The sequence below is a fragment of the Haematobia irritans genome, chromosome 4 (genome assembly GCF_050003625.1).
Source record: "Haematobia irritans isolate KBUSLIRL chromosome 4, ASM5000362v1, whole genome shotgun sequence".
NCBI lineage: Eukaryota > Metazoa > Arthropoda > Insecta > Diptera > Muscidae > Haematobia > Haematobia irritans.
Window position 1 is genome coordinate 2,576,191 of NC_134400.1, and position 12,059 is coordinate 2,588,249.

General features: G+C 37.4%; 3 protein-coding genes across 3 annotated transcripts; 2 read left to right on the forward strand and 1 right to left on the reverse strand.

Annotated features, from left to right (window-relative positions):
• The first annotated feature begins 1,596 nt into the window (after positions 1-1,596).
• Positions 1,597-8,408, forward strand: LOC142233585 (uncharacterized). The gene is made up of 12 exons (XM_075304545.1): positions 1,597-1,643; positions 1,900-2,225; positions 2,284-2,579; positions 5,751-6,030; positions 6,086-6,151; positions 6,207-6,275; positions 6,337-6,468; positions 6,523-6,930; positions 6,992-7,330; positions 7,387-7,774; positions 7,883-7,928; positions 8,185-8,408. Exons 4-10 carry the CDS (start codon positions 6,000-6,002, stop codon positions 7,725-7,727), a joined length of 1,386 nt encoding a protein of 461 aa, XP_075160660.1. The 5' UTR covers positions 1,597-1,643; positions 1,900-2,225; positions 2,284-2,579; positions 5,751-5,999; the 3' UTR covers positions 7,728-7,774; positions 7,883-7,928; positions 8,185-8,408.
• On the forward strand, positions 2,078-2,553 carry LOC142233544 (liprin-beta-1-like). Its single transcript, XM_075304503.1, has 2 exons — positions 2,078-2,233; positions 2,284-2,553. Exons 1-2 carry the CDS (start codon positions 2,078-2,080, stop codon positions 2,551-2,553), a joined length of 426 nt encoding a protein of 141 aa, XP_075160618.1.
• Positions 3,679-4,805, reverse strand: LOC142233546 (uncharacterized). Its single transcript, XM_075304506.1, has 3 exons — positions 4,773-4,805; positions 4,001-4,159; positions 3,679-3,924 (listed from the first exon to the last, which is right to left on the reverse strand). The coding sequence occupies exons 1-3, from the start codon at positions 4,803-4,805 to the stop codon at positions 3,679-3,681; spliced, it is 438 nt and encodes a 145-aa protein (XP_075160621.1).
• Positions 8,409-12,059: the final 3,651 nt, after the last annotated feature.

Below are 12,059 nucleotides of genomic sequence, written 5' to 3' on the forward strand. Positions count from 1 at the left end.
CGATAAAAAAGCGGATTTTCTGCCAACTTTTCTAGGGCCCATTCACTGAAAATTCGACGTTGTGGCTCGTTAGTAAGTCTATTCATGATGAAATGTCAAAGCATACTGAGCATCTTTCTCTTTGACACCATGTCTGAAATCCCACGTGATCTGTCAAATACTAATGCATGAAAATCCTAACCTCAAAAGAATCACCCTTTATTTCCAATGTTCACATTCATTTTTGAATTTTTTCAGGTCCACCAGTTTCTATCATTTTACCTCATGCGCCTGAGAGGATACCGCAGGAAGGTATATCTCAGCGGATGAAAGATTTCCTAGCATATTTCTGTTCTTCTTTGGAAGAAACAGAAAAGTTGGTCTCCATTACTTCAGACGAATTGTCATGTAATGCCCGAGGAGGCCCACTAAATTATGCTAGAAAATTACAAGTATATGCCATGCACTCCTTGACAAAAGGATGGTATATTGTTCTCGCATATTTTGTAATTGGCACATCTGCCCAAGGTTTGAATGTGTCCAATTTAAAGCAAGTGCTGCAAGCGGTAGACCAAGCTGGTTTCAAACCTTACTGCTATGTAAGTGACACACTACGTCCTATTGTAGCAGCTTGTAACGAGAGCCAAGTTTTTACATTAAAACGAGGTAGTACTTCTATTGATCATTTATATTTTATAAATTTCGTTAATATTGCTACAATCCGCAGAAAACAATCCATTGTGGAATCGTTTACATGTAATTTGCATTTTGGACATAATTCATGCCATAAATACGTCGCGCAAATACATTATTGAGGAGCTGGTTGAAGACGAAAGCTTTTCGGACCAATTTTTAATGAAATTGGGGACACACTCGAAAAGAAGAACTCAATTTTACGATAATAACCATTCAAACTATCTATTTAACAAAATGTTCTTCTCAACAGAATTCGTAAACCATGAGAGACATACTGAGGAGACAAGAGAAATTTTAAATAAATTTCATAATCTTCTCAATTCACATTTTCCTAAATATGAATTTGAAATGGTTAATGCTGAGGACATTGGTACGTACAAGACAATTGTTTAATTTTTTAAACTTTTTTTTTTTTTTTAATTTTAGAATCAATTGAGGAATTTATCCAATTCTTTTTGAGGTATCCTCAATTTTCCCAAATGGTGGTGGCACTTCGTGGCTTTAAAGAAGCGGCGGAAATAATGATGCTTCGTGGTGTCGACGAACTTAACAGCATAGCCCTCACAACAATACAGCTAGAGCAAATATTTAATGTATGGCGCAGAACAATATACTTTGATACAACTTCATTAAATGTTATATTGTATCAAATTGGGAGACTGTTCTCCCAGTATTACTTAAATGGGAATCCATATGGGATAAATTATTCCCAAATTATTAGAGAACTTGCAAAAGAAATGGAAATTTTAAATATTCCATTGCAATAAAGCCGTATATCGATTGTTATGGAAGCTGAGGCTGAGAAGCTTAATCGGTACGTATAATTGGTCTTAATCTTGTGCTAATTCGGACCTAATCTATATATATAAAATTCAAATTATTCAACCGACCTGTCCTGTTGATCGCAATTCTCTTACAACAGCCAATTTAAGAGCAGTTCCCCGGATTTTAAGAAATCTTTTGTCACGGTAAGTTCTTAAAAATTTTTATACCTTTTTATATCAATGTCTAGTAACAAAGTTTCGTAAACAAAAAATATTGCAAAACATGTTGGTCATTTACAATTATTCGGATTTTAGATTTGAAGTTATGGAAACAAATTAAGTTGTTCAGTTGTTCATTAAGTCAGAAAACAATAGTAAAATGTAAATAGATATATTCAATTAAATTTGCAAATCACAAAACTTTCCATATGATTTTGCATTATTATTTTATCATTTTCAGTCTATCCATAAACTGTGATAATGCTGCATATGGTTGTACATTGGTTCTCAAACTTGATGCTCTCAATTCTCATTTGGAAGAGTGAGAACATAACCCAAAAAAACCATTGCCATGCGAAAAAGGATGTGGTTTTGTTATACCAAAAGACGAACTTAAGGATCATGTCATAAGAATCATAATGATATTGACACAACAACAAAAAATGGTCGAATTTAAAACGAAAATCGCTGATCAAAATCTAACAATAAACGAGTTGAAGCGAGAATTACAACTGTTTAAGGACTTTATGCGTGCCATGCGTGTATCTAATCCAGCAATGTTCACAGGTATGATTGTTGCATTCTTCACACGTATGTAGAGATTTATAGTTGATTTGCGTATTAGGTGGGTCTTGCTGCTCCTACACCAGATACGGTGACGGCCGTGATCATTGCTAATTGGCTGGATCCCCATATACCGCGTCAAGACAATGATGAACGCATTAGACGCCTACAAAGAGATAAAGAGTCCTTGGCTTTGCAATATCAAATGGTGGCAGATAAACTGTGTGAACAAAGTGATCGCATTATTGAATTGGAAGGGCTTTTGGCGGAAAAAACCCAACAACTAAGTGCCAAAGACGAACTACTACAGCGTCAACTATGCACACGCTAAATGTAAAACTTACCGGAGTGTATATGGTACGTATGGATTTCTAGATTTTTCACCCATTTTTTGATGGCTTCTTATAGCATTTCGCCGAATATTCGCCAGTTTTCTTGCCAAAAATTTTTGTCGCGGCAGATTTTCGAATTCTTTTCTTAATTGTACTTCGACATTGTCGTATGATTTGTTTGCTATTCTTCGTACGTTAAAAAATTCGTAGGTGTTGTCCGATAAGGATGGCTCTTGCTCTACGAGCTCAATGGCTCGAAGCCAAAAATTTTTATTGAAGGCACAGATTGAAGCTATAAAATAAAATAAAATTTTATCAAAAATTTTGTCATAATTTTATTACTATAGAAAATTTTTCCAAAATTTTATCTACCGATTTTTACACGGGTATATAAAATATTGTCGTAATTTTATTTCTATAGAACTAAAATATATATATAACTAAATAACTTACTTGGATCGTTGCAGGGGGAGTAACGCAACTCTTTCTCCACTTGTTCTACCAAATTCTGGAATTCCAACTCCTCCAATTGTCCATCCACAATCACTTAGAAATAAAATTTATAGAAAATTTTGTTAAAATTTTACTTCTATAAAAAATTTTGTCAAAATTTATTCCCATAGAAAATTTTGTTAAAATTTTACTTCTATAGAAAATTTTGTCAAAATTTTACTTCTATAGAAAATTTTGTCAAAATTTTACTTCTATAGAAAATTTTGTCAAAATTTTACTTCTATAGAAAATTTTGTCAAAATTTTATTTCTATAGAAAATTTTGTCAAAATTTTACTTCTATAGAAAATTTTGTCAAAATTTTACTTCTATAGAAAATTTTGTCAAAATTTTACTTCTATAGAAAATTTTGTCAAAATTTTATTTCTATAGAAAATTTTGTCAAAATTTTATTTCTATAGAAAATTTTGTCAAAATTTTATTTCTATAGAAAATTTTGTCAAAATTTTATTTCTATAGAAAATTTTGTCAAAATTTTACTTCTATAGAAAATTTTGTCAAAATTTTACTTCTATAGAAAATTTTGTCAAAATTTTATCTCTATAGAAAATTTTGTCTTTTGTATATAACAAAATTACTTACTTGGCTTTGGATTCTCCTCCTCCATGATCTCTACCTCGACCAAATCCTCCTCCGTGAATTCTTCTCCGCCTCCTTCACAATCATCTCCTCCTCCAATTTCTCATCCATATCCTTCACCGTCATCTCCTCCTCGACGACCTTCTTGTCCTTCTTCTTCTTCTTCTTCTTTTCCGCCTGTTTTTCCACATAAACACATCTTATGTCGGTATATTTGGAAGCTTGTAGGTACAAATTGGCTTCCACCAAAATCTCTTGTAATTGCTTCCTATAATCTTCCTGTGTTCGAAAATAAATAAAAATATATAAATTAAAATATGATAATACAAATCAATAATATTTTAAGTTTACTTACCATCACGTCTACATTTTCAACATTTTCGCAATATCTCAGATGAACTTTTTCCAAATATTTTTGGTACAATTTGTGGAGGACATGGCATGTGTCATCCGTTAATTGTTTAAAAGTTGCCTTATAAAGGGTCATTTCTTTATAAAGGGCCATTTCCTTAGCCTGAAAATAAATGTAAATAAATTAATAAAAACAATTAATAAGAAAACATATAAGTAAGAAAAACATATATATATATATATATATATATATATATATATATATATATATATATATATATATATATATATATATATATATATATATAGGAGCTATATCTAAATTTGAACCTATTTCAATAAAATTTGGCACACTTGACTAAACTAATAACTGTACTCCTAGTTCAAAATTTCATTTGGTCAATTTTCATAAATTTGGTCAAATTTATAAATTTTCTACTATTTAATTTTTATCACCTACTCAATAGTATCAATACACTGAAAAAAATATTGTCGTGAGGCCGAATATTTAAATCACCCGATTCCGATTTTGGACAAAAACTTGGTCCAAAATAAAATTTCGTTGTGGCAACGCTGGTGAAGATACGACGAAACTTCGTATGAGACACGAAGTAGCTATCAAACAAAATCGCTATAGGCGGGTCTATGCTTTTTGTTGTATGTGCCAACAATAAACAAAATACGAATGGTGTGTATGTGTGTGTAGCATACTCTTGTAGTTGAGAAAACGAAATAACTTCAAATTATAAAACGAATGGAATTGGAATTCCGATTACATATATTTGTTTTGGTTTGAATTCCGAATACATTCGAATACTTCAAAACATTGTGTGGTGCTTGCCTTACTAGTTTCTATTTGTTTTGGTTTACAATGTTTCACTCGTTTGAGAAATGTACAATGAAGTTACTACTCGATTCGATTTCAACCAAATTTGACACGCATAGCTACAATGCTAATTCTACTCCCAGTGCAAAATGTCAACTAAATCGGAGCAAAATATAAGGTTGGTATTATATAAAAACCTTATTTTTGACCATAGGGGTCTCATTTATTAAATGATCGTACTAAAATTTTCCACAACGTGACCTTCTATGGTATCAATCATACCTGCAAAATAATATACAAATTGGTTCAGATTTAGATATAGGTCCCATATATATGCATCGCTCGATTTTCCCAAATTTGACCATAATACTTTTATTTATTAACCAATGTTACTCAAATTTCAAATTTAGATGTACTAGCCGATCCTATTTAGACTTACATGTAACACTTACATAAATCTATTACCCTATTTGCAGAAATTTGGATTTATTACCCCACAACTAATTGACCGATTTCCTCTTTTTTAATAATGGACTCAATATTAATGGCATACTAACTCTTATGTTGCAAAATAAACTTATAGTTCCTAATATTAGATACGTAATGGTACTTCTAATTTCATTATAAATACCTGTCAATGTTTGGGAAATTAATAACTATTGCTATCTAAGATATTATATTTTTTTGTTAATGGCCCGAGATTTACCTTTTGTTGCAAGAACACACTCCCAGATAGCAGCCGCCGCAAAAGATATAATCGTTACACACCATAGAATGGTGACGGGGGTATAATAAGTTTGTCATTCCGTTTGTAACACATCGAAACATCGATTTTCGACTATTAACATACGGGATCAGTTAAACGACATATCCCATTTCTGGAAAAAGAAGAACAAATTTTAAAAGGTTGTTTTCTATATACATGCAGGTTCGTTATCATGGATAAATTATGCATAGTTTGCCGCAATAGAGATATCCAAGGAAACTTATATCTTCTAAGTGCTTTTGAAAATTTCGAGGAAATATGTGCTGTCCTCAATTTAAATCCCGATGCGCTTCCATCCTACTATAGGATATGCGATAAGCACTTCACTGAAACCACACGAAAAAACCGGAAAAAAACGAGGCCGTGTGGTATTCCCACAAAGTATATGGAGCTCAAACTGCCCAACTGGAAATGTCATTTCAGGATGAAGATGTACGTCCATGTAAGTCCCCACTTTCTATATCTTATTTTCCACATTATAATTTTTGTTCCAACAGCAACGTCGTCGGCAGCTCAAACTGCCCAACTGGAAATGTCATTTCAGGATGAAGATGTACGTCCATGTAAGTCCCCACTTTCTATATCTTATTTTCCACATTATAATTTTTGTTCCAACAGCAACGTCCCAAACCGCAAATACATGCCAAATGGTAGTACCATACCATCCAAATAATGGCTCTAGTTCATGTAGGTCGCATTTTTATCTCACATTTAACATCATATTTCATTACTAGTTTTTTTATCACAGCCACCTCCTCATCACCACAATATCAACTTCCATTGGTGCCATCTAGGCCACCACAATATCAAGACGAAATTTATAGGGAGCTCCAGGTGTATTACAGGGTTGGAAATCGTCATTACATTTTCAACAGACTAGGTAGTATGAAAATAAGTATTTCCAATGTTCACATTCATTTTTGAATTTTTTCAGGTCCACCAGTTTCTATCATTTTACCTCATGCGCCTGAGAGGATACCGCAGGAAGGTATATCTCAGCGGATGAAAGATTTCCTAGCATATTTCTGTTCTTCTTTGGAAGAAACAGAAAAGTTGGTCTCCATTACTTCAGACGAATTGTCATGTAATGCCCGAGGAGGCCCACTAAATTATGCTAGAAAATTACAAGTATATGCCATGCACTCCTTGACAAAAGGATGGTATATTGTTCTCGCATATTTTGTAATTGGCACATCTGCCCAAGGTTTGAATGTGTCCAATTTAAAGCAAGTGCTGCAAGCGGTAGACCAAGCTGGTTTCAAACCTTACTGCTATGTAAGTGACACACTACGTCCTATTGTAGCAGCTTGTAACGAGAGCCAAGTTTTTACATTAAAACGAGGTAGTACTTCTATTGATCATTTATATTTTATAAATTTCGTTAATATTGCTACAATCCGCAGAAAACAATCCATTGTGGAATCGTTTACATGTAATTTGCATTTTGGACATAATTCATGCCATAAATACGTCGCGCAAATACATTATTGAGGAGCTGGTTGAAGACGAAAGCTTTTCGGACCAATTTTTAATGACATTGGGGACACACTCGAAAAGAAGAACTCAATTTTACGATAATAACCATTCAAACTATCTATTTAACAAAATGTTCTTCTCAACAGAATTCGTAAACCATGAGAGACATACTGAGGAGACAAGAGAAATTTTAAATAAATTTCATAATCTTCTCAATTCACATTTTCCTAAATATGAATTTGAAATGGTTAATGCTGAGGACATTGGTACGTACAAGACAATTGTTTAATTTTTTAAACTTTTTTTTTTTTTTTAATTTTAGAATCAATTGAGGAATTTATCCAATTCTTTTTGAGGTATCCTCAATTTTCCCAAATGGTGGTGGCACTTCGTGGCTTTAAAGAAGCGGCGGAAATAATGATGCGTCGTGGTGTCGACGAACTTAACAGCATAGCCCTCACAACAATACAGCTAGAGCAAATATTTAATGTATGGCGCAGAACAATATACTTTGATACAACTTCATTAAATGTTATATTGTATCAAATTGGGAGACTGTTCTCCCAGTATTACTTAAATGGGAATCCATATGGGATAAATTATTCCCAAATTATTAGAGAACTTGCAAAAGAAATGGAAATTTTAAATATTCCATTGCAATAAAGCCGTATATCGATTGTTATGGAAGCTGAGGCTGAGAAGCTTAATCGGTACGTATAATTGGTCTTAATCTTGTGCTAATTCGGACCTAATCTATATATATAAAATTCAAATTATTCAACCGACCTGTCCTGTTGATCGCAATTCTCTTACAACAGCCAATTTAAGAGCAGTTCCCCGGATTTTAAGAAATCTTTTGTCACGGTAAGTTCTTAAAAATTTTTATACCTTTTTATATCAATGTCTAGTAACAAAGTTTCGTAAACAAAAAATATTGCAAAACATGTTGGTCATTTACAATTATTCGGATTTTAGATTTGAAGTTATGGAAACAAATTAAGTTGTTCAGTTGTTCATTAAGTCAGAAAACAATAGTAAAATGTAAATAGATATATTCAATTAAATTTGCAAATCACAAAACTTTCCATATGATTTTGCATTATTATTTTATCATTTTCAGTCTATCCATAAACTGTGATAATGCTGCATATGGTTGTACATTGGTTCTCAAACTTGATGCTCTCAATTCTCATTTGGAAGAGTGAGAACATAACCCAAAAAAACCATTGCCATGCGAAAAAGGATGTGGTTTTGTTATACCAAAAGACGAACTTAAGGATCATGTCATAAGAATCATAATGATATTGACACAACAACAAAAAATGGTCGAATTTAAAACGAAAATCGCTGATCAAAATCTAACAATAAACGAGTTGAAGCGAGAATTACAACTGTTTAAGGACTTTATGCGTGCCATGCGTGTATCTAATCCAGCAATGTTCACAGGTATGATTGTTGCATTCTTCACACGTATGTAGAGATTTATAGTTGATTTGCGTATTAGGTGGGTCTTGCTGCTCCTACACCAGATACGGTGACGGCCGTGATCATTGCTAATTGGCTGGATCCCCATATACCGCGTCAAGACAATGATGAACGCATTAGACGCCTACAAAGAGATAAAGAGTCCTTGGCTTTGCAATATCAAATGGTGGCAGATAAACTGTGTGAACAAAGTGATCGCATTATTGAATTGGAAGGGCTTTTGGCGGAAAAAACCCAACAACTAAGTGCCAAAGACGAACTACTACAGCGTCAACTATGCACACGCTCGGAATTGGAAACACAAAAATTGGAACTTATGTCCGCCTTAAGTGAACTAAAACTTCACAGAGCTGCCTTAGAAAGAGAAAATATGGAATTGAAAAATTTGGAAAATTTGACTATAACCCAAGAACCACTGAAACGTCTTGCAGCTCCCTTTGGCAGTTTGGGAAATTTACATCATGTTTCGGGGCAATCGCCAAAAACACCTCCGTCATCATTACGTCATCAAATACATCCGTTATATCATAGCCTACCCAGATCACAGTGTCATAAGAACAACAATAAACCAAAGCTGCCTATAAATCCCCATCACATTAATAATAACAACAACAATAATAATAGCAACGCCACAAACAACAACAGCAATCGTCGGGCAATCCCACGGCGGCGGGTTCTACGCACCGGATTGACCCGATGGATACCAGCCATCGGCCAGCGGCTGCCACCTCAGTGTACGTGTTGTCTCGTCCATTTTTTCGTGTTGGAGAAGGTGCATCCCGGGGAGCCTTCTCCGCCTGCTTTTGGTCCGAGCCGGGATAGAGGAAAACCCCGGACCATGGTACTGTGCCGTCTGCCGAAATCGAATTCACCATCGCTCGGTTTCGGTGAGGTGTAACCGGTGCATGGAATGGGTGCACTTCCGGAATTGCTCCGGCCTAACATCGCTGCGGGAGTATAGTCAAACTGACTTCGTGGCAGGATGCTGTGCCAATGACAGCAGCAGTGGGTCATCTGATTATGTGACCCCACCGACTTCTCCCGCACAACAATATTCTCCGCCGCAGCATCTTACACCGAATATTGTTGTACCAGTTCCGGAGAGTGCATCATTTTTGCAATTTAATTGCAACGGGCTCCGTGGTAAGATTAGTGAAATCGTAGACTTTATGAATCGGAAAAGGATAAGGGTCGCGGCGATCCAGGAAACAAAGCTGAATCCCACCTGCAGCCTACGACATTGTGATGGGTACAATGTCCTACGGAAGGATCGCACAAGAAATGGAGGTGGTGGCCTGGCTTTCATATTACACCGTTCCGTGCAGTATAGACCTATCACGCTTGTGCTAGACACTAATGACCCGTACATGGAATGTATGGGGGTAGCAGTTAAGTGTGGGGCTGCCGAGATAGAGCTATACAATGTGTACATACCGCCGGTTGGTAGCTGTGCTCCTGGTTATAGCCCAAACATTGAGTGGTTGTTGAGCGGGCATAACCGATTGGTTCTAGGAGATTTTAATGCCCACCATGAACTTTGGCATTCTCTCCTGGGTAATGACCAGAGGGGCATAGCTTTGGCAGAGCAGATAGACGACTCCACATTTTGCACGGTGAACGAAGAGGCCCCCACGAGAATTATGGGTGACTGCAGCAGTTCGCCAGATTTATCGTTAGCATCGCCTGGTCTGATAAATGACGTCTCCTGGCAACCCGTCATTTCATTGGGTTCGGACCACCTCCCCATAATTCTCACCATCAACCGACCCTCCGATTTCATAACCTCTGAACGCCGGACGTTTATTAATCAAAAGAAAGCCAACTGGGAAGGCTTCAGAGAATACACCGATCGCCGCTTCAGTGAGCTCCCGTCCCCCTCACATGTTCATGTTGCCCAGAGGGAGTTCCGGGACATCATCAACGCAGCAGCCGCTCGCTTCATACCCGCTGGTCGAATTGCCCAGGTGAGGCCCAACTTCCCAGCCGAAGCGGCGGGACTCGCAGACGAGCGTGATGAACGCCGTCGTGCTAACCCTGCTGATCCTAGAATCAGAGAACTAAATCTAGAGATTAGTAAGATAGTCGACGAGCACAAGCGGAACACTTGGTTAGAGCACCTGAAGCAATGTAACTTAGGAACAGGAACTGGTAAATTGTGGTCAACAGTTAGAGCCCTCTCGAACCCCTCCACAAGGGATGATGGGATTTCAGTCACATTTGGCGACGTAACTGTGACTGATCCGAAGAGGTGCGCCAAATACTTCAACCGACAGTTTGTCGAGCATCCCGAGAGTGATAGAGCGAAAAGGAGAGCCACCCGTCGTGTACGTGGTCTCCGAGCCGATGACACACCACAATTTACTGCAGCCGAAGTTACCAATGTCATCAACAGCGCGAAACCATCTAAGGCGCTGGGCCCTGACGGAATTTCAATGCTAATGCTGAAGCATCTGGGAATACTGGGAGTTGAGTACCTGACCAGACTCCTCAATTTGTCTTTGGAATCACACATTATACCCGATGTCTGGAAAATGGGAAGGGTGATTCCACTACTGAAACCGGGCAAAGATTCGAGCAAAGGTGAATCGTACAGACCGATATCCCTTCTTTCGCCAGTAGCCAAGACACTTGAGGCATTACTCCTCCCCAGCCTTGTGGAGAATTTTCCAGCTGCCCACCATCAACATGGATTCCGTAAGGTACATAGTACGACAACAGCCTTACATGCCATTTCGACACATATTAATAAGGGACTTAACCAGCCCAGGCCGTGTCACAGGACGGTCCTCGTGGCGCTTGACCTATCGAAAGCATTCGATACGGTCAACCATGCCACATTATTTGAGGACATCGAGAATACGTCCCTACCGGCAGGAGCGAAGCGTTGGGTGCTGAATTATATGTGTGGACGCCAGTCGTACGTGGAATTCAGGGACAGAAAGTCAAGACCGCGTAGAGTTAAACAGGGAGTTCCCCAAGGTGGGGTGATATCTCCGGCACTGTTTAACCTCTACATGTCCTCGATTCCACCCCCTCCTGACGGCGTCGAGATTGTATCATATGCGGATGACTGTACAATCTTGGCATCTGGGCCCAATGTTGATGACATTTGCGATCGGTTGAACGTCTACATAGCTAATCTTACCAGTTATTTCACTGCGAGAAACTTGAGGATATCCCCCACCAAATCCTCAGCCACACTATTTACTACATGGACGGCAGAAGTGCGCAGGCAGTTGAATATCAGAGTCGATGGAGTAATAATTCCGACCACAAATTACCCCAAGATTCTTGGGGTCACATTCGACAGCCTTTTTAGGTCATCTGCCCATGCCACTGCAATTTGTAATAAGCTCCGTGGTAGAAACAAGGTCCTCAAGTCACTAGCCGGCAGTACTTGGGGTGCGGACAAAGAAACCTTGCTAACTACTTATAAGGCAATTGGCCGGTCAGTGGTAAACTATGAAGCGCCAGTGTGGACACCGCAGACCAGTGATACGCAGTGGAATA

Bases quoted from the DNA above. Each gene is read 5' to 3' on its own strand.
- LOC142233544 (XM_075304503.1), top strand. From the start codon at position 2,078: ATGATATTGACACAACAACAAAAAATGGTCGAATTTAAAACGAAAATC. The intron at 2,234-2,283 runs GTTGCATTCTTC...TTTGCGTATTAG, and splicing joins CAATGTTCACAGGTATGATT to GTGGGTCTTGCTGCTCCTAC.
- LOC142233546 (XM_075304506.1), bottom strand. From the start codon at position 4,805: ATGTATTCGGAATTCAAACCAAAACAAATATAT. The intron at 4,160-4,772 runs GTAATCGGAATT...ATTTATTTTCAG, and splicing joins TCAAACCAAAACAAATATAT to GCTAAGGAAATGGCCCTTTA. The intron at 3,925-4,000 runs GTAAGTAAACTT...TTTCGAACACAG, and splicing joins TTGAAAATGTAGACGTGATG to GAAGATTATAGGAAGCAATT.
- LOC142233585 (XM_075304545.1), top strand. From the start codon at position 6,000: ATGTCATTTCAGGATGAAGATGTACGTCCAT. The intron at 6,031-6,085 runs GTAAGTCCCCAC...TTGTTCCAACAG, and splicing joins GGATGAAGATGTACGTCCAT to CAACGTCGTCGGCAGCTCAA. The intron at 6,931-6,991 runs GTAGTACTTCTA...TACAATCCGCAG, and splicing joins AGTTTTTACATTAAAACGAG to AAAACAATCCATTGTGGAAT.